Source organism: Miniopterus natalensis, chromosome 1, assembly GCF_054644295.1.
Source record: "Miniopterus natalensis isolate mMinNat1 chromosome 1, mMinNat1.hap1, whole genome shotgun sequence".
NCBI classification, from domain to species: domain Eukaryota; kingdom Metazoa; phylum Chordata; class Mammalia; order Chiroptera; family Miniopteridae; genus Miniopterus; species Miniopterus natalensis.
Window position 1 is genome coordinate 58,823,262 of NC_142081.1, and position 27,158 is coordinate 58,850,419.

At 36.5% G+C, this 27,158-nt stretch overlaps 1 protein-coding gene across 15 annotated transcripts in view; it reads right to left on the bottom strand.

The window, feature by feature from the left end:
• MGA (MAX dimerization protein MGA) overlaps positions 1 to 27,158 on the bottom strand; it is an 82,862-nt gene that overhangs the window by 17,823 nt on the left and 37,881 nt on the right. For 6 of the 15 annotated variants that reach the window (XM_016212316.2, XM_087822143.1, XM_016212313.2 and 3 more), the window contains exons 10-16: positions 15,524 to 15,750; positions 14,109 to 14,285; positions 13,109 to 13,181; positions 8,472 to 8,989; positions 5,978 to 6,275; positions 3,843 to 4,469; positions 73 to 363 (exon numbers count right to left, since the gene is read on the bottom strand). In XM_016212316.2, the coding sequence (XP_016067802.2) occupies positions 73 to 363; positions 3,843 to 4,469; positions 5,978 to 6,275; positions 8,472 to 8,989; positions 13,109 to 13,181; positions 14,109 to 14,285; positions 15,524 to 15,750 (2,211 nt within the window). The remainder of the gene's footprint in view (positions 1 to 72; positions 364 to 3,842; positions 4,470 to 5,977; positions 6,276 to 8,471; positions 8,990 to 13,108; positions 13,182 to 14,108; positions 14,286 to 15,523; positions 15,751 to 27,158) is intronic. The other 9 variants (XM_016212318.2, XM_087822148.1, XM_087822159.1 and 6 more) reach the window with 8 other exon arrangements.

Here is a 27,158-nt window from a genome sequence, read left to right on the forward strand (position 1 = left end):
TGGTGTAGTAACAAACTATATGACCAAATAATTCAGCAAAAGAAAAACTCATCAAAAGATCTCAGTTTATACCTGGGTTACGAAACATGACAGGCTGTAAATTGGGCTGGGTATTAGAGCTTCGAAGCTGATGCAAAGGGAGGAGCTGAACAATTTGCCCATTAGGGTGCCTGAAGAGGTTCATTCCACTTGGGCTCCTAATAGGCTGCAAGACCATCCGGTGTCCTGGAAGTTGTGTGTTTGAGACAGGTCTAAGAGCAGGAGAACCCTGCTGCACTGGAATCAACAACAATCGAGGTCCAGCACGTTTCACTGGGTTAGGAGAAACCTGTGGAGTAGCCACTGAAATCTGAGGAGCACTTTCTGAAAAACAGAAAACGGAAACATAGTATCAGAATTTCCCTTTAACACATGTAGGAAAAAATTATTATGACATAGGATCTGACCATGCTACAAATAACTTCTAATCCGAATTATGAAGTTGGTGAAATTCTGTACCTCTATGATACACTACACTAAGTGGTCCTATGGCTAATAACAATCTTGAACCTAAGTATTAACCAGACATTGCAGAGCCTTACATTTAGACTGGTTAAAAAAAGAAAGCATCAATTGTCAAGAGGTGCATTTAAAGAGACAATGCTGCCTAATGAAAAATGTGGGCAGGCCTCTAAATCTGGATTGTCACTAAAGCTAAAGAGATCATTCATGATAAAATTCTCTTCAACTTTAAAACTCAGGCTGCTAACACTTACTAGTCTTGTGACTTAGTTTCACAGGCATTGTCAAATAAGATAAAGTCAAGAACTAAAAGTCGCGAAGTATAAAAACTTCAAACTTCTTGGCTATTAAAATCCATTGGAAATAAGCAAAGTATAAAGATTTATGGAAATTATTTTTCATAAAGAAAAAAATACATACCCCCAAAAAATGGAATGAAATTAAAGAGACATCAAAGAAGCAGGGAAATACAGCCTGGTCAGGAAGAGGCAAAAGATAGTTTTAAACAGAAAAAGCAAAAGTTTAATGTAGAAGATGTGAAGTAAGAGATCTAAAACCATTTATAGTACCTAAAGATTCACTTTAATGTTTGGAAGAGATATTTAGAAATATTAAGGACATGGAAAACATAATATGAGTAATCTACAGAAAGATTTCTGGTCAAGGAGATAAGGAGGTAAGAATAATGATAATAATAAACATAAATGAAACTGGTCTAACATTACCATTCAAATTAGTGAAATTATCTATCATTATTAATAAATCTTTACATTACTGTGTCACTAAATAGAAAAAAATCAACAAACCAACAACACGCAGATTTAGTTTAACATATAATATCCCACCAGACAGGCACTCTGCCCGTAAGACATATCAAATTTCTAAAAGAAAGTCATGCTCCTAACATTTACATGACAAATTATATATAGAAGATCCAAAACTTCTCTTGAAAATGAAATAAAACACAAAGACCAAACTATTTACGAAAAAAAAGTGCGCAATTTAAACAAAAGCATTCATGTGTACTATGTGAATTTAGAAACATATTAGAACATTAATTTCCTGAATATTTCTATTTAAATTAAGTTTTAGAGAGTGATTCAAAATTAAATTACTCCAGTTCAGAGAATGAAAGCAGCCTTTAATAGACACACTAGCTTTGGCACTGTTTCTTAAAATGAGAGAGGGACAAGAAGGGGCATGAGAAAAAGAAGGGAAGTTAAATAAAAAAGCACAGATACCTAAGCACCTGAGTTGGGACCCTTTAATGAACCTAGAACAAATTGCACACACTTCCTTAGCTGTAGCAATTATCTGAGTCAGCGCTATTTGTAAAAGAGCAGATAAGAAAATCTGTTAATATTAGTATTTCCTCAAAAGGTATTAGAGAAGGTAATAGATTTTTGGTGGTATATGAATATAGAATAATCCTATCTCATAGAAAGTAATTCCCTTCTCAATTTTAATCTTGATTTTATACGGAAGAAAGTACTGTCTTTGATATTATGTCTTTAATATGATGACAGCATTTTCTAGCTTTCTTCATTAACAGAGAGCAAGCCACATGCTAAAAATATATTACAGTAGGTAGCTAAAATTTATTATTTTTTATTGTTTTCAATACATTTATTTATGGGTTTAACCTCTATTTTGGCAAGTAATGTTGGTTCCCAATTACAGTAAGACTGCTCCTTGTAAAAATAAACTTAAGCCCTTACTGGTATGCTCAATGGTTAAAAGTGTCGGCCTGTGCACCGAAGGGTCACAGGTTCAATCCCTGGCCTCTGTCAGGGCGTGTGCAGGAGGCAACCAATTGATGTCTCTCTCTCACATTGATGTTTCTCTCTTTCTTTCCCCCTCCCTCCCTTCCACTCTAAAAATCAAAGAAAAAAGGTATCCTTATGGAAAAATTAACAAAAATAAACAAACTTAAGTAAACAAATGAGTTGATTTAAATGAAAATATTAAGTCAAAATAGTATGAATGGGAATGAGAACAAAATACATGAACGTATAATCTGAGTCACTAAAATCTGAGAAACAATGAATTACAAAAAACTAAACAACTTTATAGTTTCATGACAGAATCAAAAATATAAAGAAAGGTTGGAATCAGTTAAAACATGACAGGATATAAACCTTGAAATTCAATAGGAAATCAACGCAGCTTCATCACCAATGATCTCAATTCCAAAATGAAATATTAAGTTAACCAGTTTTATATGCTTATTAAGGGGAGAAGCAGAAGACGAATACATTTAATATTGTGATTCATTTTTCCTTTCAATAGAACTTCAACTTATAAACTAAATCCCAAGTCATTTCTTTACCAAATCCCAAATACAACAAGGACTTGGGCCATGTCACTAAAGGCAAAATTATTTAGTAAGTAAAAATATCAATAACCAAGAGAGAATTGCTGTTGGATATTTATTTCCCCTTAAAGCCTGCAAAGTCTCTCACTCTTTCCCACAGTAATTCCTCTCTGAGTACACTAAGAAAACTACTTACTTTAGTTGGTTGAATTAAGATAGAAAAATTACCAAAGTGTCAGAGATTCCTATTCCAAATTCACTTAACCTAAGCCAACGAGAAAAATTTTAATTTTAACTAAAAAGTTGATAAACGTAAAATATCAGAAACCTAAGAAAAAAAATACGGCTCCTTATTTCCACTTCAATCAGTTCATGTATAAGAGAATAATAACATCAGTAGTATACTGGAGTTGGACTGATTCATAAATTATTTTTACCAGGCAAGGGGCCCAGAATTTTAACCTTCAGCAAGGACAAAGAAAAAGCCCTCAGTTTGGTTGCAGCATAGGCAAAAGTCTATCATCTTCCACCCCTAAAAAGGGAGACCCTACATTTGGATAGAGATGTGCACCCCTACCTCTCAGTACACAAGAGATTGCACTTTCTCCAGTGTCCACCTTAATTGGCTGCTCTTCCACTCTCATATGTATTATTTCAGTATCCTTCAAGCCACCATTTCCATTCTAATGTTTTTGAGTATTTTTAATATCTTGAGGAAATCTCCAGCACCATTAAACAATCTGTCAAAGCTGTTAAATTTATCTCCAAGGTGCCATTTACCATTTTTATTAGTCCTCTGGTAACAAGGTTGCAGAAATTTTCAGTGATTTGCCCTAACCCTAAACATGAGCTCTATTATTTTTAGTATTCAGTTTCGCAGAATGAAAAGGTTTTCAGAAATCATGTATCATGTTACAGCGGAACAACCTACACTGTTACCCTAATATATCTACAAACCTATCACAACCACAAAGTTATATAAACAACTGTATAGTAAACCAGCTAGTAACATCTAGCTAGACCTTACCTGGTCTCTGGCTCACTGGTGGACTCCCATCAATTCCTGAGAGTATAATGGGAACAGAGCCAAGAGATGAAGTTGGTGTGGTCACCATGGAGGAAGATGCAGCAGTGGTCACCATGACTATGGAGGTGGAGGCAGTGGAAGCAACAGGAAGAGTTATGGTTGGAGGAGATGCTACCAAAGACTTAGGAAAAGCAACTGAAGCCACAGGGGTAGTTATCCCAGTCGTTTTGATAAGGTTCACAGTGGCTGTAGACTGGGTAGATGTTACAGGGGTGCTGGCATTAGTTTCAGAGACCTCAACAACCCCTGCAGTGGTGGCACCAGAAGGATAAGCAGTTTCTTTAGTTCCCACGTCAGAAATAGCAGTCATAGGTGTCACAGCAGTAACATTCTCTAAAAACACTTGAGGGGTGGTAGTAGTGACAGCAGCAGTCACAGGGCTGCACACCTGAACTGCCTCAGAAGAAACCACAGGTGTGACGACCATTACTGGAGAAGGTCTGATACTGAACTTCTGTGGCCCTGTTAGGGGTTGGGGTGTGCTAACTCCAGGTATCTTCTGCTGCAGAGCTCCAACTTTACTCATCACAAACTGTGTGAACACACCACCAGGAGAGGGTCGTGCCGCTGCAAATAAAAATTTGCAGGTCAAAAATCTTCAGTTCTCATATCTCATCCTCTTAGTGATTGTGTTTATCAACATTTATTGTGTGCACCACTGGGTCCATTTCTTACAGGTACTACCTATCTGCAATATACGTGTCAATTTCCATACACAGAAATCAAACACTTCACTCAGCCCATACCAAATCTTTATGTGCTAACAAGAAAGGGATTAAAATTCGGTGTTCCTACTAAAAATCACTGTCTACACAATACAGCCAAATTGCCAGGACACTAAAAAAAAGACAGTACAGCAGGCCTGGCCGCCAGTTGGTTAGAGCACTGAACTGTACACTAAAGGACTGCAGGTTTGATTCCTGGTCAGGGCACATGCCTAGGTTGGGAGTTTGATCCCCAGTTGGAGCATGTATAAGAGGAAACCGATTGATGTTTCTCTCTCACATTGATGTCTGTCTGTCTCTCTCTCTCTCTAAAAATCAGTAAAACGTATCCTCGGGTAAGAATTAAAAAGAATTTTTAAAAATACAATAAAAAGACAATACAGTACCACACAACTTCAAACAGATAAAGAAAGTAAGAAGTATTTTTCCCCTAACTCTAATTTTAAAACTTGTTTCCACCACTTCTTCCTGTCCCAGCACCTCCACCTCTTTATTGCAATCCTCTTATGAGACAGTTAAGTCTTACACATTTCTAAACTGTATGAAGACATTTTTCATGAGAGGATAGAATAGCACTGTTTATTTTTAAAATCACCACTACTTTATAAAAAAGAGGTAAAATGGGTTCTTTTTAAGGCATACAATGCCTATCCCTCCACCTTCACACAACTCCAGCGTTCAGCCAGAGACTTCAATTTCCTATTAGAGGAAAAATACAGTAATTGACAATTTTACTTAACATTCCTAAATAGATTTGAAACAAAAAGAGAAATTCAATAAACCAACTGTATATGCTCTCAATGCTAAAACACAAATGCTTTCAAGAAAGTAATTTATTACAGACTCTAGTATTAAGATGTTAAGCAAAGGTTTTCATTCACAGGACAGGGATAAATAGAATAATGTTTCCAAAATTATGTTTTACAAGAGCCTTCTATACTTTAAGCCTATATTAACTCAACTCACTTTGATTTTGCTAGCTCTACTGTTTCATAAGTTCAAGGAACACACACATGATTGGTACCAGTAACACCTGTCCTCATAGGAGAAACATTAAATTAGGGAAAGGATTTCAGAATATGTCTTTTTTTATAAAACATAAAATTAAAAACAAAATTTAAAACCCATGTTTTTTCTGTCTGGGAAATAACTCTAAAACTAACTAAAGTTCAATTCATCTAGTATTATAGGTCATCAGAAAAGTTCCCAAAATATTCAAGCAAGACAGACAATGAGAATAAGGATAATGCCAAATTCTTTATTTCTCTAATTTTTACAACCCCCATACTATATCCACAGGCCAGAACCAAGTCAGAGGACTTTCCAAAGTATACATACAGTCCAACTTACCAATTGGTCTTTTTGCCGGGACAAATGCCTTCAGATTCTTCCCAGGGCGATTTGTTGTAGTGCCGGAGGAGGATGCCATTTTGGAATTGGATGCTGAAGGCAACAGGGTATGTGGTTTCCTGGATGCAGCCACCTTGGCATTGGATGCTACCTTGGAGATGACAGTACTGAGGGTTGAGAGGTCCAGGACTGAGGGTCGCAACCTGCCTGTGATATAAGCAGCTAGCCTATTGGCTGGATGCAATGCCCCCATCTGTCCCAATAGCAACTTAGCCTGCGGGTAACTCTTACCATTAACCTGAAACAAGTGGCAAAGAGAAATTCTGTAAAGATAAAATTCTCTTGCTAACTCATCTCCCTTGACAGGGGTTTCATTTTTACAAGGTTTTAGTCTATTTTTCAGATTTAAAGGGGAAAAGAAATGGACTTTTCCCATTTGGTATAATCTGAGTAATTAGGAGGTGGGGGAAAAAATGCTATCATCTGATATTCTGAACTAATCTCATCCTTCATTTTGATAATTTGGAAACAGAGAATCTTATAAACTCATTATATCTGCATCCTAGAAATGTGAAAGATACAATCATATCTAAGGAATCATCCAATTGTTTTACAATAAGCAATTCTGGTTTAAGTTATTAACAATCAGCAAAAATGACTAACTGTGTTCTCCAGATTCTCTGACAAAACCAGAAAGGCATAATGAAGCCCTCTTACAAGGGCCCTTTCAAGCTATCTCTTCACATTTGGGAAATATTCGGTGAGTCTACTTTAACCTAAGTGACAAAGTAACCTCCATTTTCAGTTTTCTAAACACTCAACTTTGAAGATATTGTCTTAATCTCTTGGGTAAAACTTGGGCTCAATATAAATGCTAGTAGAAACTCATTGTAATTTTTGAAATAGTCACTCAATTGTCAGAAGAAAGTAAATCAATGAATGAAGTAAAGATTTTTCTACTGCCTGAGTTGATACACTGCCTATTTTGGGCAACAGGGTAGTTTTTTCTTAAAAGACAGAAAACATCCCCCCCCCCCCATTTCTTACCCATATACTCTAAGTCATATTGCTGGATGACTAATGAAGACATCCTTTTTTGTTCCTCCTTTACATCATTTAAGAGGAGGAGGGGGTAGAGGGAAATGGGTAAACTCAAATTCTCCAAATTAATAGGGAATTGGTGAGAAGAATCGCTACAAGTAGCCATTCTCTCTTCAAAGACACGAAACGTATTACTCTTTGCTACTTACTTAAGTAAAACTGTGATTATTCCAGATAGATCAGAAATATCTTTGCCAGTTTGGTATAAACAATGTGATCTTTCCATCCTGAAGTAAACTTTATTATACAGTTTTTCAGGCTCTGTGGAGTCCAGATAAGATAGCCCTAATCTGCTTTCAGACTTGTTTTAAAGACTATTCAGCAGCTTCCCCAAAAGCCTACAGTAGCCTGACTGCTTATGCAAATTCACATTTTATGATGGCTTTCTGAGTCCTAGCCAGAAGGGAACACAAAATTTCTATTCCTATATTTCAAGGAAACTGGTCTCTCCAGACATGATCTCAGATAAGTCTTTGCTCTCAAAGTATTGATCAATAAATGAAATAAAGAGGAAACACTGTTCTCCTTAACATTAAAGAGTTTAAAACATACCAACAGAAGCAGTTATATCGGCCCACCAAGAATAAACTGCAATAAAAAGTTTTTAACTAAGTAGATCGTCCATATTATTATTGGAATAGTCCTTAGCCCAAAGAAGCGGTCAAGCTAGTAGCAAGTAACCTTAGCAATAATGTCAGACACTTCCACACATTTGCTATGCTGATATAAAAGTGCATTTAATGTCTCTGAGAGGAGAAAACCTTTCTGACTATTGATTACATTCTAATTCAGAACTTCTCTTTCCAAAGGATTTTCTACACGCCAGGGTAATTTTACTAATATAACCTGCCTGAATTACTGAACAGTAATGATAGAAATATTCGTCCTACAACGATTATACTCACAAAAATCCTATAAATTATATAAAGAAACAAATACCTAAGTAAATTATGGCTTTTTTTAAAAAAAAATTTTATGTATTTGAATAACACCTTACTAAATTAAAATTTCCTACAAGTTTCCAAACACATACTGCCTATTTTAAATTTAATTTCACCTTGTTTTATTCTGAAAACTTTGTAATAACAATCCCAAAAACTAAACTGAATTCCTTCTACCCTTGCTTGGTTGCCAAAGTATCACTACAGCCAGACAATGAAGTTTAAGAGGAGCAACTTTCTGAGCAGCCTAGGCTCTACACTTGTTTATAAATGTGCCAAAAATTCACTCTAGGTATGCATCTAACCTAGGCCTATTACAAAAAGAGATAATGATTTTGTCACCCAGTTCCCAGGAAATGTGAAAATAAATAAGGCCCACAAAGGGCTCTGAAAAATAAAGATGTTACCTAAATACAAAAAGGTGCTACACCCAGATTAAAGATAATTCTCACCTGGATAAGCCCAGATGTGCTTGAACTGGGTTTACGTTTATAGGCCACAAGCTTCCCTGCAGGAGAAAGCCCTGCATAAAAGGGCAGACCTTTGCCTCCATGTAATCTCTCCCTCACTGAATCCAGGGCATCTGTCTGCACAGGAGAGATATCATCCATTTTCCCAGGGGATAATGGACCATCAGGAGTCTCTGATCCAGATTTCTCAGCCATATCATCTTGGTCTTGACATGATGGCATAGAGATTTTCACACGAGAAGAATAAACAGGGGGGCTCTTCTCACCCCGGCTCTTTCGCTGAGAAGCCAACTCAATGATGAAGCTGCCCACCTTAAGTGATTGTGGCATGTTGCTATTGATGTGCTGGGATAAGATGCTCAAAATCTTATTCCGATCCTCCTCCCAGTTGCAGTCTGAGATGATTTCTATCAGTTTGGTGGGACCACCAGGTGACCTCTGATGCACATAGGAGGTAGAAGAGGATTCCCCTTCATTACAGGAAGACTTCCAGCTCTTTTCTGATAAAAAATTGAAAGATAATTCTGCATCACAGCAATTTACATTCAACTGTGAAAGATTTTTACTTTCCCTAAGTTCTCAGAAAAGTGCCAGGGGTATAGCTGCCCAGTGTCCCATTCCTATGTATTTTCAGTGGTAATTTAACACTCATAATTTGGGAGTTTTCCAGGAAAAAGAAAGACTCCAGAGAATCAGACTTTAACAGTCTCACTATCCTGCCAACTAGGCTCTCTAATAAAAAGAAGTCCCACTTAACACTACTCTAAAAAGCCTTAACTATTACATGATAAAGTGTTATCTTGCTAACAAAGCATGACCTATAAGCAAGGTTAGTTTATTCAGTAGAGTTTAGTCTTCTGCTATCCATATAGGCAAAGCAAAGATACTTGCCAGATACTTTGCAACATGTGACAGGCAGAGTCAATCCTAAAAAAAACAGCAAGACAGTGTTCTGGTTTAAAAAAAAAAAAAGTACACTCTACCTCCAGTTTCTACTGCAAATATTTCTGAATCACTTTATTTTTCACTTCTGAATTTTTTATATTCATGATAACACGTTAACTAGATGTCTATTTCACTAGACACCAAGATTTCTATAGCAGAGCCTCTAACCAAAGTTCTATAGTACAGGTATGTCAGGATATAGATTCCAAAGCCTTCAGAGTAGGCATGCTCTCAAACAGAATCTCTCCACCACGGTAGGCTTACCTTGTGCTACAAAAACATTTTCACTTTCTGTGTGTATCATGATATTTTAAAAAAAAAAGTTGGAAACCACTGCTGCTTAAGTGTCTGAAGTCTTAGAAAGCATAACCAAAAACAAATAGTTAACTCCCTAGACATTACCTCTCATCAAATTTGGCAGTGGCCTCTGCAAGATAAATCAGTGGTATCCCTTCCTTTCTCCCGCTGCACTTCTCCAACAGCAACAGCTACTGAGAATCTGAGTAAAAATTTCAATAGCTAAACCAATCTGACTGAGGTTTAAAAAGAAGTTTAAAAAAAGAAAATCACTAACAAGATAGGAATGGTCTACTTTCACTGCTCTTATTCAGCATGGTACTGGAAGTCCTAGCCATAGCAATCACACAAGAAATAAAAGGCATCCAAATTTGAAAGGCAGAAGTAAAACTGTTATTATTTGCAGGTGACACGATACTGTATATAGAGAACCCTAAAGATTCCACCAACAAACTACAAGAACTGATAAATTTAGTAAAATAGAAGGATACCAAAAAAACGTTTTTTAAAATCAGCAATCAGATGCATTTTTATACACCATTAATGAACTATCAGAAAGGGAAACTAAGAAAACAATCCCATATATAATTGCCTCCAAAAAAGAAAAAAATACCTAGAAATAAATTTAACCAAGGAGGTAAAAGACCTGTACTCAAAAAATTATAAGACATTGAAAATATAAATTGAAGGTACTAACAAATGGAAGCTTATATCATGCTCATGGATAGAAAAAAAATTATCATTATTAAAATGTCCATCCTACCCAAAGCAATCTATCTATAGAGTCAATGCAATTCCTATCACAATACCAATGACGTTTTCCACAGAACTAGAACAAATTACCCAAAAATTTATATGGAACCACAAAAGACGACGAATAGCCACAGTAAACTTGAGAAAGGAGAACAAAGTTGGAGGTATCACACTACCCGATATCAAACTATACTACACGACTATAGTAATCAAAACAGCATGGTACTGGCATAAACAGATACATGGATCAATGAAACAGAATAGAAAGTCCAGAAATAAATAGTAATTAATATTTGACAAAGGAGGCAAAACCATGCAATGGGGTAAGGACAGTCCATTCAATAAACGGTGTTAGGAAAATTGAACAGCTACAGGCAAGAAAAAAGAAACTAGACCACCTTTTTTTTTTTTTTTTTTTTTGGTTAATATTTACCAAAGGATATTTTTTCCATTGCTTTTCAGACAGAGTGGAAGGGAGGGAGAAGGGAGGAATGAGGGAGGGCAGAGGGAGAGGGGGGAGGTGAGGGAAACATGGATTGGTTGCTTCATGCACTGGCATGACTGGGGCTGGGGATCAAACCTGCAACCTAGGTACATGCCCCTGACCAGGAATTGAACCTGAGACCCTTTGATGCTCAGGCCAGCGCTATAACCACTGAACCACACGGGCCAGGGCCAGACCACCTTCTTACACCATATGCAAAAATAAACTCAAAATGGATTAAAGACTTAAATGTAAGACTCAAAACAATAAAACTCCTAGAATAAAACATACACAGTAAAATCTCTGACATTTCTCTTAGCAATATTTTTTCTGATACATCTCCTTGGGCAAGGGAAACAAAAGAAAAAACAAACAAATAAGACTGCACCAAACTAAAGTTTTTGCACAGCAAAAAAATCATCAACAAAATGAAATGACAACCTACCAAATAGAAGATATTCACCAATGATACATCCCATAAGGGGTTAATATCCAAAATACATGTAGAGCAAAAGTAGGTTTATAGTTGTTCATATGGAAAATACATTAATTAATAAATATTAATACGAAAATAAATTCTGTGTTTCACGTACTCAAAACTGTAAACCCACTTTTGCCCCACCCTCCATACAAGGAATTCATACAAGTCGACGCCAAAAAAAAAAAAAAAAAAGAAAAAGAAAAAGAAAAAATCCAATTAAAATATGAGCAGAGGACATTAAATAGAAGTATCTAAATAGACACTTCTCCAAAGAGGATGTACAGACATATGAAAAGATGCTCAACATCACTAACTGTCATAGAAATACAAAGTAAAATCACAATGAGATATCACCTCACACCTGTTAGAATGTCTATCATCAATAAATCAACAAACAAGTGTTGGCAAGGATGTGGAGAAAAGGGAACCCTTGTGTACTGTAGGTGGGAATACAGATTGGTGTAGCCACTATGGAAAACGGTATACAGGTTCCTCAAAAAAATTAAAAATGGAACTGCCTTATGACCCAGCAATTCCACTTTTGGGCATGCATATATACAAAGAAACCCCAAACACTAAGTAGAAAGGATATGTGCACCCCTATATTCACTGCAACGTTATTTACAACAGCCAAGATTTAGAAGCAGCTCAAGTGTCCATCAGTAGATGAGTGGGTAAAAAAGCTATGGTACAGCCTGGTTGGTGTAGCTCAGCACTTAAGTGTGGACCCACGTACCAAGAGGTCCCTGGTTGGATTTCCAGACAGGGCACATGCCCTGGTTGTGGTATCAATCACCAGCAGGAAGCATACAGGAGGCAGCCGATTAATGATGCATCAGTGTTTCTATCTCTCTCCCTCTCCCTTCCACTCTCTCAAAAATCAAAAATCAAAATTTTTTTTAAAAAGGCTATGGTACATACATATCTACAGTGGAGTATTACTCAGCCTTAAAAAAGAATGAAATCTTACCATTTGCAACAGCATGGATGGACCTAGAAGGTATTATGCTAAGTGAAATAAGTCAGAGAAAGACAAATACCATATGATTTCACCTATATGTGGAATCTAAAGAACAAAATGAATGAGCAAACAAAGCTGAAACAGACTCATAGATACAGAGAACAGCCTGATGGCAGAGGGGAGGGGGCTTGGGAAATTGGTTGAAAATGGTGAAGGGATTAAGAAGTACAAATTGGTAGTTACAAAACAATCACAGGGATGTCAAGTACAGCATAGAAAACATAGTCAATAATACTGTAATAACTATGTATGGTGCCAGGTGGACACTAGAAATATCAAGGGAAACACTTTATTTATAAAGTTTATGATATAACCACTATCCTATACACTTAAAACATACAAAATAATATTAAAATATTAAATGTAAGCTGTAATTGGAAAATAAAATTTAAAAAAATCACTGACCTCATTTTAAATGTCTCTTGCAACGACATACCACAGCAATGAACAAATTTTATTTCTTAGAACAGGAGTGATAGAGACCAGGGGAAAAACTTATCACCTCTAATTTTAGCAGAAGCTAGAAAAAGAGTAGGTCAACATATTCTGGACTGGTAGTTTTGGTCTCCCCTCATTTTTATTATAATCCACACCTATATAATAACTATCAAATAATAAGATCTAGTTTTCATGCTGACCTTGTGATTTATCAGAATCATCCTCCAGGTCACAGGTAATTGGTTTCAAGGACTGCTGGTCAGCATCGGGCTCCTATAGAAGAGAAAAACACCAAAATACTTAAATTAGAACATATTTAATATCAATACAGACCAAGACATAACCATTAAATCTCCCCAAAAAAGCCTGAAACAGTAGAAGATTAAAATGGCAGCAGTTTCACATCTATATTATACACAGCTGCATTACTATCATATTACATAGCCCTTGGCAAAAACACACAGACTTGTTCTGTAATATCCTTGACAGTGACTTGAGTCACCAAGAAAAGAATTTACATTGTATTTTAGTGTCTTCTGCTAAAGAAGGGAAAATTATTTGCTGTTTAATGGGCCAAGTTTCAGTTATTTAGAAATTTCAACAATTTGAAAAGATGTAAATACTAATAATTACAGATAATTTAATTTAAACTAGAAATGTTTAAACTTTTAAAAATTACTCCAGTATTAAAAAGAGTAATACTTTTAGCCCTAGCCAGTTTGTCTCAGTGGTTAGAGCATCGGTCCTCGGAATAAAGAGTCCCGGGTTCGATTCCGGCCAAGGGCACGTACTTTGGTTGCAGGTCAATCCCCAGCCCAGTCAGTGCACAAGTGGGAGGCAACCAATTGATGTGTCTCTCTCACATTAATCAATCTACCTATCTATCTATCTTTCTCTCTCTCTCTCTCTCTTCCCTCCGCCCCCCTTTCCACTCTCTCTGAAAAGCAATGGAAAAAATATCCTCGGGTGAGGATTAAAAAATAATATATATATTTTTTAAAGTGTAATACTTTTAACAACCCTAAGGAACTGTTCTCTAGAATAGGTAAGCAGAGAAATAAATACATTAATATACACATCAAGTAAGCCTTCTCTGTCTCACAAGACTTACTGCAAATTATTCTGATAGTAATGCCAATTTTAGTATCAGCTACAAAGAATTAGACCTTAAAAAGAGAAATTATGCAGTAAGTAACTCACCCTTGTACTACAGTTCTCAGGACTAGAATGACACGAGCTGGGCTGCTGAAATGATGGGGATGGGGATGGGGATGGCTGTCTCTGTTCCTCTTTTTTTCGTTCATATACTCGAACTCGGGCACAAGTCATCATACTTTCAAAGTACAAGTAGACTGGATCCTTGTCCTCTTCCCGAATCTGTAAGTTCCATACAATAAAACATTCCAAATATTAGGGAAAAAAGTCTCCTAGACTTCAAAAGGCAAAGGATGTTTAATTTTTCTTTTTATTGGAACACTTGAAATTTTTTAAATGCAAACTTTAAAGTTAAATAGTACAAATACAGTTCATATGTGCTGAATCTTGAGGCAATCGGAAAGGATCGGATTCTCTATCAAGAAACTTTATACCACACCAGAGCAGTGCTTCTCAAATGATCTGTGTGAAGAATAAGTTTCTTAATTGCCAGTCTAATATAGACTAATACTTTTGTAAAATACAAAAGTAATTACTAGAAAAATACAAAATAGGTTACTAGAAAAACAAAAGATGTAAAGTATAAACCCAAGTTTTTTAGTATTGGATTTAATAGATATAAAATGATTATCAACTTGCTATAAAAGTTTCTAAATATTTACTCTTATTTTCTATACATAATTATCTCATCTCAGACTGGTAACAGTTTTGGATAAGCACTGGTACAGAGACCCACTGAACAGCATTGAACTAAAGGATCTTTCTTCAATTTAATGGACTGGGAAGCGTGAAATGAATTTAGTAATCAGAAATGCTTATCAGCTCTTTTACCTGTCAGTCTTCACACAGTCATATTATATCAACTGTTATTTTAAATCTTAAATTTTACTGTTATTATTGTATGTAAAGAACTTTGCCTTAAGAAGATGTTACTTTTTAAAGCTTTTTCTTAATGATTTTCTACTAATAACATGTACTACATCTCAATTACTCAACATACTACACTACAGGAATAAGAGTATTTTAAACAGACTTTAGTAAGGTTTTTTAAAAAGGCCATCTTTAAACAATCCTCCTGAAGAGAGATTTGGCTATATTTAAGAATTACTACTAGTAACCTCCACTTTTATGACATTTTTAAAGTACCAGCAACTAAACCAATGAAATCAGAAAGGAGATGGCTTACAGTCATATAACCTGAAAGCAAAATGATTCACAGAACATTAACAACAAATTTGGTTGAGGGATTAAGGAAAGAAAAAAAGAGAGAGAGAGAAAAACTCATGGACAGGGACAACAGTGTGGTGATTGCAGAGTGGGGGGAGAAGTAGCGGAGGGTATGGGGGGGAGGATCGATGGTAATGGGGGGGAAGAAAAATAAATTTTTTAATTTGGTGTAACCTATCATCTTTATAAATGATTTTTGCAACCTGCAATAAAAGATGAAACTCCAGGCTTACCACAGGATTGGGTTTGGGAGTATATGCCCGTGCAGGTTTAATTCCAGTGAGTAGTTTGCCCTTTACAGTAGTAGATGAAACTTCTGGCTGAGGCAACAACAATGGTTTCGTAGGCTCAATGACAGAAGGCGTTGGGATATAAACTGGCTCTGGATCTACTTCACCTTCTACTTTCACCCATAATGGATAATGACGGACAGGCTGTTCAGGCTCTGTTTCACATATAGCTTAACAAAAAGAAGCGTAAGATTTTAGGTGCCTTTAGCAACAAAAGTTCAATGAGGCATTGCCAATATAAAATATGCTCCCTCATAAAAAGCAGATAACTCATTAAAACAATCAAACAGACAGATACCCCCTAAAAACCTTTAGTTACTACCCTCATGCACCTTAATTTAGTCATCTACTAACCAAATATTTGTTGAATATTATAAATCAGATACTGTTTTATGCACCAGAGTGAACACAGCTATGAATAAAACAAAGTTCTTGCCCTCACAATTATAATTCAGTAGGTGAAAAGAAACTAATAAACATATAATAACAAATAGTAAGTGCCACATAGAAAAATGGAGCAAGATAAGGAATGAGGAGTTAACAGGAGATGCTATTATATTTAGCACTATCAGAAAAAGCCTTCATTATAACCCAAAAAAGATAACCATTATACGCTACACTTTTTTTGCCCTAGCCGGTTTGGCTCAGTGGTTCGAGCATTGGCCTGTGGACTGAAGGTTCCCAGGTTAATCCCCTGCCCCGTTAAGGGCAAGTGAGGGAGGCAATCAACTGATGTCTCTCTCTCACATCGATGTTTCTCTTTCTCTCTCTCCCCCTTCCAACCTCTCTGAAAAAACCAAGGGAAAAAATATCGTGTGAAGATTAAATATATACATACATACACACACACACACACACACACACACACACTACACTTTTTAATTTTACAAGTAACCACCACCAATACTTATTGAACCCTACTATGTACCTACCATCCTAATATGGTGGTAATAAGTACCTACCACCCTAATAAGGACTTAATATGTTTCAACTCATTAGACTGTCACAGCAGTTCTTGAGATATTATCATTCCCATTTTGCAGAAGGTGAGATTCAAGGGAGTCTACAGTTAAGAGGCAGATCAAGGATCAAACCCAGTCAATCTGGCTCAAAGACTGAGCTGGTTCTACTGCCTTTTGATGATAAACTGTATTCAAGATAGCCTGAACTCAGCATAAGAGCAAAAATATATTAGAAAAGCAATGAAACCCAACTGAGATGAAATCATAATATCAAGAATTTCTACAAAGCCCAGCAGGCATGGCTCAGCAGTTGAGCATCGACCTATAATCCAGAGGATCACAGTTCGATTCCCGGTCACCCAGGTGCAGGATCAATGCCCCGTAGGAAGCGTGCAGAAAGCAGCCGATCAATGACTCTCTCTCTCATCATTGATATTTCTATTTCTCTCCCCCCTTCTCCCTTCCTCTCTCTGAAATCAATAAAGACAAATTTTAAAAAAAATAAAAATAATTTCTACACAAAGGAAAACAAATGGGAGGATCTAGGTTAAGAGGCTTTATTCTTTAAGCAAACTGCCCATCCCAGGAAGAAGACTGTTATAGAGAAGCAAACATTGTATTCTGCATTTTAATAGTCACTCCTCAGAGAGGATGTAGCTGGTTCTAAGCCAAAGATCTAAAAATCTTTGCCTAAAGTCACATAAAATGTGAATGAGCAGCATTCGCACTTAATTCAAATAATCTTTCATAAACAAAGGAGAATCCAAACTGCTACCTGATTTTATAAGTATATTTGCTCTGAACATTAAGATCCCATTAGTAAAGAACAACTTTGTCAAAAGGGCTCCTACAGCTAACATTCAGAACATAACCACAAAATGTCAAACAAAAGCTTGAAGATTAAAATAGGGAGAAAAATACCTTCTAAAAGTTGTATTGTTGCCCGGCTGGCATGGCTCAGTAGTTGAGCACTGACCTATGATCCAGGACACCGCAATTTGATTCCCGGTCAGGGCACAAGCCCATGTTGCAGGCTTGATCCCCAGCAGGGGGAGTGCAGGAGGCAGGTGATCAATGACTCTCTCATTACTGATATTTCTCTCTCTCTCTCCCTCTCTCCCTTCCTCTCTCTCAAATAAAAATATTTTTTTTAAAAAAGCTGTATTGTTTCTTTTCATAATTAGATCTATAACCTACCTACAAATTATTTCCATGTATAGTATAAGGAATAAAATTTTGCTTTTTCCCATATATTCAATGATCCCACCACCATTTATTGAAATGATCCTTAAAAAAAAAAAAAAAAAAAAAGATCCTTTCCTTATTCCTCTGCTATTTTTGTCAAATCAAGCAAGTCAGTATTTTCAAATCTATTGTAGCCCTTCTATTCTGTTCTACTGATCTGTTCACTTTAAACTCAAGCAAGTATCACCCTGTCTTAAATGTGATAGTTTTATAAGTTTTGACATCCAACAGAACAAGTCCTCCCACTTTCTCACCATTCAAAATAGAGCACAAATCCTCCCACCCTGTCACTGTTCAAGACTGCCCTGGCTATTTCTAGGTCTTATGCATTTCCATATAAATTTTAGAATCAGCTTTTCAAGTTAAACATAAAAAACTCAGTATTTTGATTAGGGTTGCAATGGAACTACAGATGAAAATAAAGAGTGACATCACTACAATATTCAGTTTTGATGGTAACTTTTTTAAAAATCAAGAATGGCCCAGCCAGGCGTGGCTCAGCGGTTGAGCATCTACCTAGGATCCAGGCGATCAGGGTTCGATTTCTGGTCAGGGCACATGCCCCGGTTGTGGGCTCGATCAATGACTTTCTCATCATTGATGTTTCTCTCTCACCCTCTCCTTTCCTCTCTCTGAAATCAATAAAGATATATTAAAAAAAAAAAAAAAAAAAAAAAAGAATGGATGCTGAGCCCACCCAGTGTAGCTCAGTGGTTGAGCATTGGCCCATGAACCAGGAGGTCATGGTTCAATTCCCAGTCAGGGCATATGCCCAGGTTGTGGGCTCAATCCTCACTAGGGGGCATGCAGGAGGCAGCTGATCAATGTTTCTCTCTCATCAATGTTTCTATCTCTCCTCCTTTCCTCTCTCTAAAAATCAATAAAAATATATTTTTATTAAAAAATGGTTGAGAAGATCCTGGGAAGATAATGGAGTAGGTAGCACCAGGAAATGTCTCCCCTTCCCAACAACTTCTGCACTGGCAGAATTTGTCTAATGTCACTATTTTGGAACTCTGGAGTCTGTTGAAGGCTTTGTAACTTCCAGGGGAGGACATGGACAGAAAACTGTCACTAACTGTGATCAATTTCAGCTCTTAGCACAGTAGCAACTTCCCTTTCCCTATCCCCCAGCCACATGGCAGAGTGTTTGCACATGTATTCTGGTGTTTATGGGAGACAGGGTGGGCAAAGGGACCCTGTCCTCCAAATATGAGGGATCCCTGCTCTGAATGCTGCTTCTCTGATCACAGAGCTGCAAAGAGGCAGGCAGCCATTATTGTTGTATCTCTCCTCCCCCACACACATTGTTGCAAGCCCTTCCCCTCTGTCTTGTGACTTCCAGGGTACTTAGAGGGCCAACACCTTCCCTCCCCCTTCATTTTCCACTTTTTCCTCTTTCAGGAGCCAAACATTATAGATTAGAAAATTCAAAAACAACTGCACATACAAGGAAAATTAGAAAGTGAATGTGTATGCCCAAGAAAAGGCTCAGAAAAGACCTGAGGACCTCAAGCTTACACCTCTGATCCTCAGCACAAAGACAGCCTATACTACAATTTGAAAAAACAAGCAAGCAAAAAAAAAAAAAAACTCTGCAGTAACAAAAAACAAACAAAAAAAAATCCCCAAGGAAGGAGGAGAATCCAATTTCCAGAGTTACCATATTATTAAATACAAATGTCCAGTGTTCCATCAAACATCATAAGGCATGCAAAGAAAAAGGAAAGTATGGTCCTTTAAAAAAAAAATCAATAGAAACTGTCCCTGTGAAGAAACTAACAACAGATATACTAAACTTTAAAATATTGTCTTACAGATGCTCAAAGAAAAAGAAAAAAGAAAATGTAGACAAAGTCAAGAAAACCTTATTTGGACAAAAAGGAGTATCAACAGAGATATAAAATATGAAAAGAAATCAGAAGAAAAACCTGGAGCTGAAAAGGCACAAACACTGCAATGAAAATTTCACCAGAGAAATTCAAAGACAGATTTAAACAGGCAGAAGAAAGAATCAGTGAACTTGGAAGACAGGACAATGGAAACTATGGAGTCTAAGGAAAAGACTGAAGAAAAGCAAACAGATCTTAAGCAACACCATCAAGCAAATCAACATATGCATTACGGGAGTTCCAAAAAGAGAAAGAGACGTAACATTTGAAGAAATAATGGCTGAAAACTTCTCGAATTTGAAGAAAGGCATGAGTAGTAACACCCAAGAAGATTGACAAACTCCAAGTAAGATGAACCCCAAGAGACCCACACTGAGACATTATCCTCAAACTTTCAAAAGAGAAAGACAGAGAATCTTGTAAGCACTAAGATAGAAACAAATCATCACATACAAGGGATCCTCAATAAAAATATGAGTAGATCACTCATCGAAAACTTTGGAGGCCGGCACATAATAGGCTGATATATTCAATTCAACAAGCTAAAAGAAATAAAAACTATCAACCAAGAATCGTGTATCAGGCAAAATTGTCCTTTACGAACAAGAGATAAATTAAGAAATTTACAGATAAACAAAATGTGAGGGAGTCTGTGACCACTAAACCTGCCTCCAAAAAACGCTCAAGGGATTTCTGCAGGGTGAAATGAAGAGACACTAGACAATAACTGAGTTATATGGAAAATAAAGATCTCACTAAAGGTAAACACATAAGCAATTATAAAAGCTAGTATTCTTCTAACAATGGCTTTGTCACTTAACTTTTTGTTTTCTGCAGGATTTAAAAAACTAATATACTTAATAAAAAAATTAGTGTGAAAGCTAGTATTACTGTAACTCTGCTTTGTAATTTCAAATTTTGTTTTCTACATAACTTAAGAAACTAATGCAATTTTTAAAATTTTTAGTTTACGTCTAGAGGTACAAAATGTATAAAGATATAATACCGTGACATCAACAACTGAACAGAGTTAGGATAAAAGTGTAAAGGAGCAGAGTTTTTATATGTTACTGAAGTTAAGCTGTTATAAATTCATATTAGTATTATAACTTTAGGATGTTAAATGTAATCTTTATGGCAACCACCAAAAAAAAGCTATAGAATATACATTTTTTAAAACGAGGAAAGAATTTAAACATTTCACTATAAAAAATCAGCCAAACACAAACAAAAAAGGCAGTAATGCAGGAAATAAGAAAAAAGCAGTAAGGCATATAGAAAACAAATAGCTATGACAGAAGTATCTCCTTCAGAGTAATATTCTTTTAAATGTAAATAGATTGAATTCTCTTATCCAAGAAGGATCTCTTACTCTTTGAGACAGCATGGAGGGAACTGGAGAGTATTATGCTAAGCGAAATAAGCCAGTCAAAGAAAGACAAGTATCACATGATCTCACTTACGTATGGAATCTAATGAATAAAATAAACCGACAAATTAAGTACAGAGGCATGGAACCATGGCACAGACTGACAGATCTCAGAGGAAAGGGGGAGGGAGGGCAGGCAGAGATTAACCAAAGAACTTATACGCATATATGCATAATCCATGGACACAGACAATAGTGTGGTGAAGGCCTGGGGTAGGGCAGGAACTGGGTGGAGGCGGGTAATGGGGGAAAATGGGGGACATTTATAATACTTCCAACAATGAAGATAAATTTTTAAAAATTCTCTCATCAAAAGATAGACTGCCAGAATTTATATAAACATATGATCAAACTATGTCCTGTCATCAAGAGACTCACTTGAGATTCAAAGACACAAACAGGTTGAAAGTGAAAGAATGGAAAAAGATATTCCATGCAAATAATAACCAAAATGAGCAGGGGTGGCTTTACTAATATCAGACAAAATAAACATTAAATCAAAAAGGTTGCAAGAGACAAAGAAGGGCATTTTATATTAAAAGATTCAATATATCCAGAAGAAAAACAATGATAAACATTTACACACCTAATGACATGACCATCAAAACATACATGAAGAAAAACTGACAGAACGGAAGGAAGAAATACACAGTTTTTCATGGTAGCAGCAGACTTCAACACCCCACTCACAATAATGAATAGAACCACCACCAAGTCAGAAGTAAGAAAATAGAGGATTTAAGCAACCTAATAAATTAACTAGATCTAATAGGCCTATACAGAACACTCTCCTCAACAACAAAAGAACACACATTCTTTTCAATGTAATTGGGGTATTTTTCACAACAGACCATATGGCATGCCACAAATTAAGTCTCAACAGATTTTAAAACATAGATATCATACAAATTATCTTCCTTGCCTTAAAATCAACAACAAAAGGAAAAGTGGAAAATTCACAAAACTGTGGAAATTAAGCAATACACTTCTGAAATATCAATGGATCAAAGAAGAAATCACAATGGAATTTATAAGAGACTTAGAGAAATGAAAATGGAAATACAACATACCAAAACTTATGGACACAAGAAAAGCACTACTACAGGGAAAATTTATAGCTATAAATCCTTACATTAAAAAACATGAAAGTGCCTGGCCGGCATGGCTCAGTGGTTGAGCATCAACCTATGATCCAGGAGATCCTGGTTCGATTCCTGGTCAGGACACATGCCCGGGTTGCGGGCTCAAACCCCAGCAGGGGGTGTGCATGAAGCAGCCAATGAGTGACACTCTCTCATCATTGATGTTTCTATCTCCCTCTCCTTCCTCTCTCTAAAATCAATTAAAATATATATATATTTAAAAACATGAAAGCTCTCAAATAACCACCTAACTGGACAACTTAAGGAACTAGAAAAAAACTAAACAAACTAAACCCAAAGCTAGATAGAAAGGAAACAATAAAGTTGAGAGCAAAGAACAACAAAATAGGAAATAGAGAAATAGAGACAAGCAATAAAACTGCAAGTTGCTTCTTCAAAAAGACCAACAAAGCTGACATACCTTTACCTAGGTGGATTTAGGAAAAAAGACTCAAATTATTAAAATCAGAAATGAAAGTGAGGACACTACCACCAATTCTACAAAAATAAAAATGATTATAGAATAGTACTACAAACATGTAGGTCAACAAATTAGATAACACAGATGAAACAAATTCCTAGAACCACAATACCTACACCAAGACTAAATCACAAAGAAATAACCAATCTCAATAGACCTAAAACTTGTAAAGAGATTGAATCAGTAATCAGAAATTCCCAACAAAGCCCTGAACCTGATGCCTTCCCTGGTGAGTTCTACCAAACACTAAAATAAGGATTATTATCAATCCTTCTCAAACTTTTCAAAAAAACTGAAGGGTACCCGGTCAGCATGGCTCAGTGGTTGAGAACTGACCTATGAACCAGGAGGTCACTGTACGATTCTAGTCAGGGCACATGCCAGGGTTTCCGGCTCGATCCCCAGGAGGGGGTGTGCAGGAGGCAGCCAATCAATGAATCTTTCTCATCACTGATGTTTCTATCTCTCTCTCCTTCCCCTCCCTGAAATTAAATAAATAAATAAATAAATAAATAAATAAATAAATAAAACTGAAGGGTACACTTCCCAACTTATTCTACGAGGTCAGCATTACTGATACCAAAGCCAGACTAAGGCACTACAAAAAAGAACACTGAATGAAAAATCCTCAATGAACTAATAACAAACAGAATTCAGAAGCACATTAAAAGGATTATATAACATAACCAAGTAAGATTTATTCCTTGAATGCAAGGATGGTTCAACATACAAAAAAATCAATCAATGTAATACTCCACTTGAACAGAATGAAGGTAAAAACCACATGATCACCTTAATTGATGCAGAAAAAGCTTTTGACAAAGTTCAACACCCTTTCATGACAAAAACACTGAATAAACTAAGAACAAAAGGAAAGTAACTCAACATAAGTGAAGCTACATATAAAAAACCCAAAGCAAACATCACACTCAATGGTGAAATGCTGAAAGCTTTTCCCTTAAGATCAGGAGTAAGGCAAAGATGGTCCTTTTCAGCATTTCTTTTTTTTTTTCCTTCTGGCAGTTTTTGTTTTAATTTTTTAATAGTTTATTGATTTTTAGAGAGGGGGGCAAGGGAGAGTATGAGAGAGAAAGAAAAACATCGATGTGAAAGGGTAACATTGATTGGCTGCCTCCTACTGGGGATCAAGCCTAAAACCCAGGCTTGTGCCCTGACCAGAATCAAACCGGCAACCTTTGGTGCACATGATGACATCCACCAACTGAGCCACACCTGCCAGGGCTCAGCATTTCTATTCAATATTTTACTGGATATTTTGGCCAGAAAGTTTAGCAACAAAAAGAAATAAAATGCATCCAAATTAAAAAGGAAGAAGTAAAATTATCTTTTTGATGATATAATCTTATATGCAGAAAACCCTAAAGATTCCACAAATAAATAAATATATAAAACTGTGAGAATACATTAATTCAACAAAGTAGCAGGATACAAAGTCAGCACACAAAACTCAGTTACATTTCTATACACCAACCATAAACAATCTGAAAAGGAAATTACAAGATAATTTCATTCACAATAACATCAAGAAAACCTTAGGAATTAACCAAAAAAGTTTAAGACTTTTACAATTAAAACTACAAAAAGCTGCCTGGCTGGCATGGCTCAGCAATTGAGCATTGACCTAGGATCCAGGAGATCACCGTTCAATTCCTTGTCAGGGCACATGCCCAGGTTGCAGGCGCAATTCCCAGCAGGGTGCTTGCAGAAGAAAGCCGATCAATGAATCTCATCATTGATATTTCTATCTCTCTCCTCTCTCTGAAATCAATAACAATATTTTTTTTAAAACTACAAAACGTTGATGTAAGAAATTAAAGACAACATACTTAAATGGAAATACACCCCAAGCTCATGGATTAGAAGTCTCAATATTAAAACGTCAATACTACTCAAAGCAATCTACAGATTCAATGTAATGCCTATCGAAATCCCAATAATGTTTTTTGCAGAAATAGAAAAACCCATTCTAAAATTCATATAGTATCTCAAGGAACTCCAAATAGCCAAAACAATCTTGAAAAATATCAAATCTAGAAGACCCACACTTGCTAATTTCAAAACTTACTACAAAAGCTACAGTAATCAAAACAGTGTGGTAGTGGCATAAAGGCAGACATATAAGCCAATGGAATATAACAGACAGCCCCAAAATAAATTCTTGAATATATGGTCAAATAAATTTTGACAGGGATGCAAAGATCATTCAAATGGGAAAGGACAATCTTTTCAACAAATGGTGGTGGGAAAGCTGGACATCCACATGCAAAAGAATAAAGTTGGACCCTTACCTAACACCACATATACAAAAGTTAACTCAAAATGTATCAAGGATCTAAAATAGGGTCGAAAAGAATAAAACTCTGAGAACAAAACATAAGACAAAAGCTTCACAAAACTGGATTTGGTAGTGATTTCTTGGATAAGACACCAAAGGCATGGGTAACAAAATAAAAGACAAGTTGAATGCATGAAGATTTTAAAATTTTGTGCATTAAAAGACAGAACAGCACCAGGCGTGGCTCTGCGGTTGAGCGTCGACCTAGGATCCAGGCAATCAGGGTTCAATTCCCAGTCAGGGCACATGCCCGGGTTGCGGGCTCGATCAATGACTCTCTCATCATTGATGTTTCTATCTCTCTCTACCCCTTCTCCTTTCCTCTCTCTGAAACCAATAAAGATATATTAAAAAAAAAAGAACAGACTAAAAAGGCAACCCACAGAACAGGAAAAAAATTTATAAAACATATCTGATAAAGGATTAACATCCAAAATATGGAGAGAACTCCTAAAACTCAAGAAAAGAAAAACCACGGATTTCAAACGACTTTGTTGATGTGAGAAATGTTCAAACATGTAGAGAATTTTTAGAAGTTTATTTGAGCCAAACTGATAACATATGCTGAGAGCAAGATCTCAAATGCACTAGAGAATGACAGTTTGCAGCTTTTACACATTAGAATCAAGGAAGAAGATGTAAGGAAGGTGTATGAAATCCACTGCTAATAGATTAAGTAGGTGGGAGAAAGCATAGCAGCGAAATCTCCAGGAATGGATAAGAAGCAAAATGGAGAAACACATACTTCTTTTACATTGGTGGGTACAGGATTGTTAGTAACATTTACAGCACATAGTGATGGTAGGCAGGGAACAAGGTAACAATGAGGGGTTCTGTAGTCCCACAATCTGGTGGTTTGTACTCTGGTGCTCGTGGCTGTACTTTCAAGGGGTATGGAAAGAAAATTACTCTTGACATTTCAAAGATGTTATCATAGGTACATAAAAACAATTAATAAAGCTCACTTAAAAATTGACCTTTGCTAAGGAAGCTATAGGCCTGGGACGTGACTACCCACTATGACATGCCCAGTTAAGATTTTGTGATCAGCCCGGCTGGCATGACTCAACGGTTGAGCATTGACCTATGATCCAGGAGATCACAGTTCAATTCCCGGTCAGGGCACTGCCCAGGTTGCAGGCTTGATCCCCAGTGCGGGATGTGCAGTAGGCAGCCAATGAATGACTCTCTCTCACTGATGTTCTGTCTCTCTCCCTTCCTCTCTCTGAAATTAATAAAAAATATATTTTTTTAAAAAAATTTTGTGATCAGACCGTATTGTGTGGTTACTTTTGGTCACTTAACTGTTATAGACCAATACAAACTATCAGAAAAAGAAATTAAGAAAACAATCCTAGCCCTAGCAGGTTTGCCTCAGTGGTTAGAGAATCGACCAGCAAACTAAAGGGTCCCAAGTTTGATTCCAGCCAAGGGCACATACCTCGGTAACAAGCTTGATCCTCAGCCTCAGCGGGGGCATGAGGAGGCAACCATTCGTTGTCTCTCACACCAATGTTTCTCTCTCTCTCTCCTTCCCTCCCTTCTATTCTCTCTGAAAAGCAATGGAAAAAACATCTTTGGGGGAGGATTTTTAAATTTAAAAAAAAAAAAAAAGGGACATATGACGGGAATACACATTTCTCCAAAGAGGACATACAAATGGCAACCAGACATACGAAATGCTCAACATCACTAATCATCAGGGATATACAAATTAAAACCACAATAAGCTAGCACCTCACAGCTGTCAGAACGGCTATCATCAATAAATCAACAAATTAGCATTGGCAAGGATGTGCAGAAAAGGGAACCCTTATACACTGCTGGTGGGATTGCGAATTGGTGTAACCACTATGGCAAACAGTATGGAGGTTCCTCAAAAAATTAAAAATTAAAATAGAACTATCATATGCCCCAGCAATCCGATTCTGGATTATCTGAAGAAATCCAAAATACCAATTTAAAAAGATGTATGTATCCCTATTATTCACTGAAGCATTATTTACAATAGCCAAGATATAGAAGCAACCTAAGTGTCCAGACTGATGACTGGATAAAGCAGCGGTATATA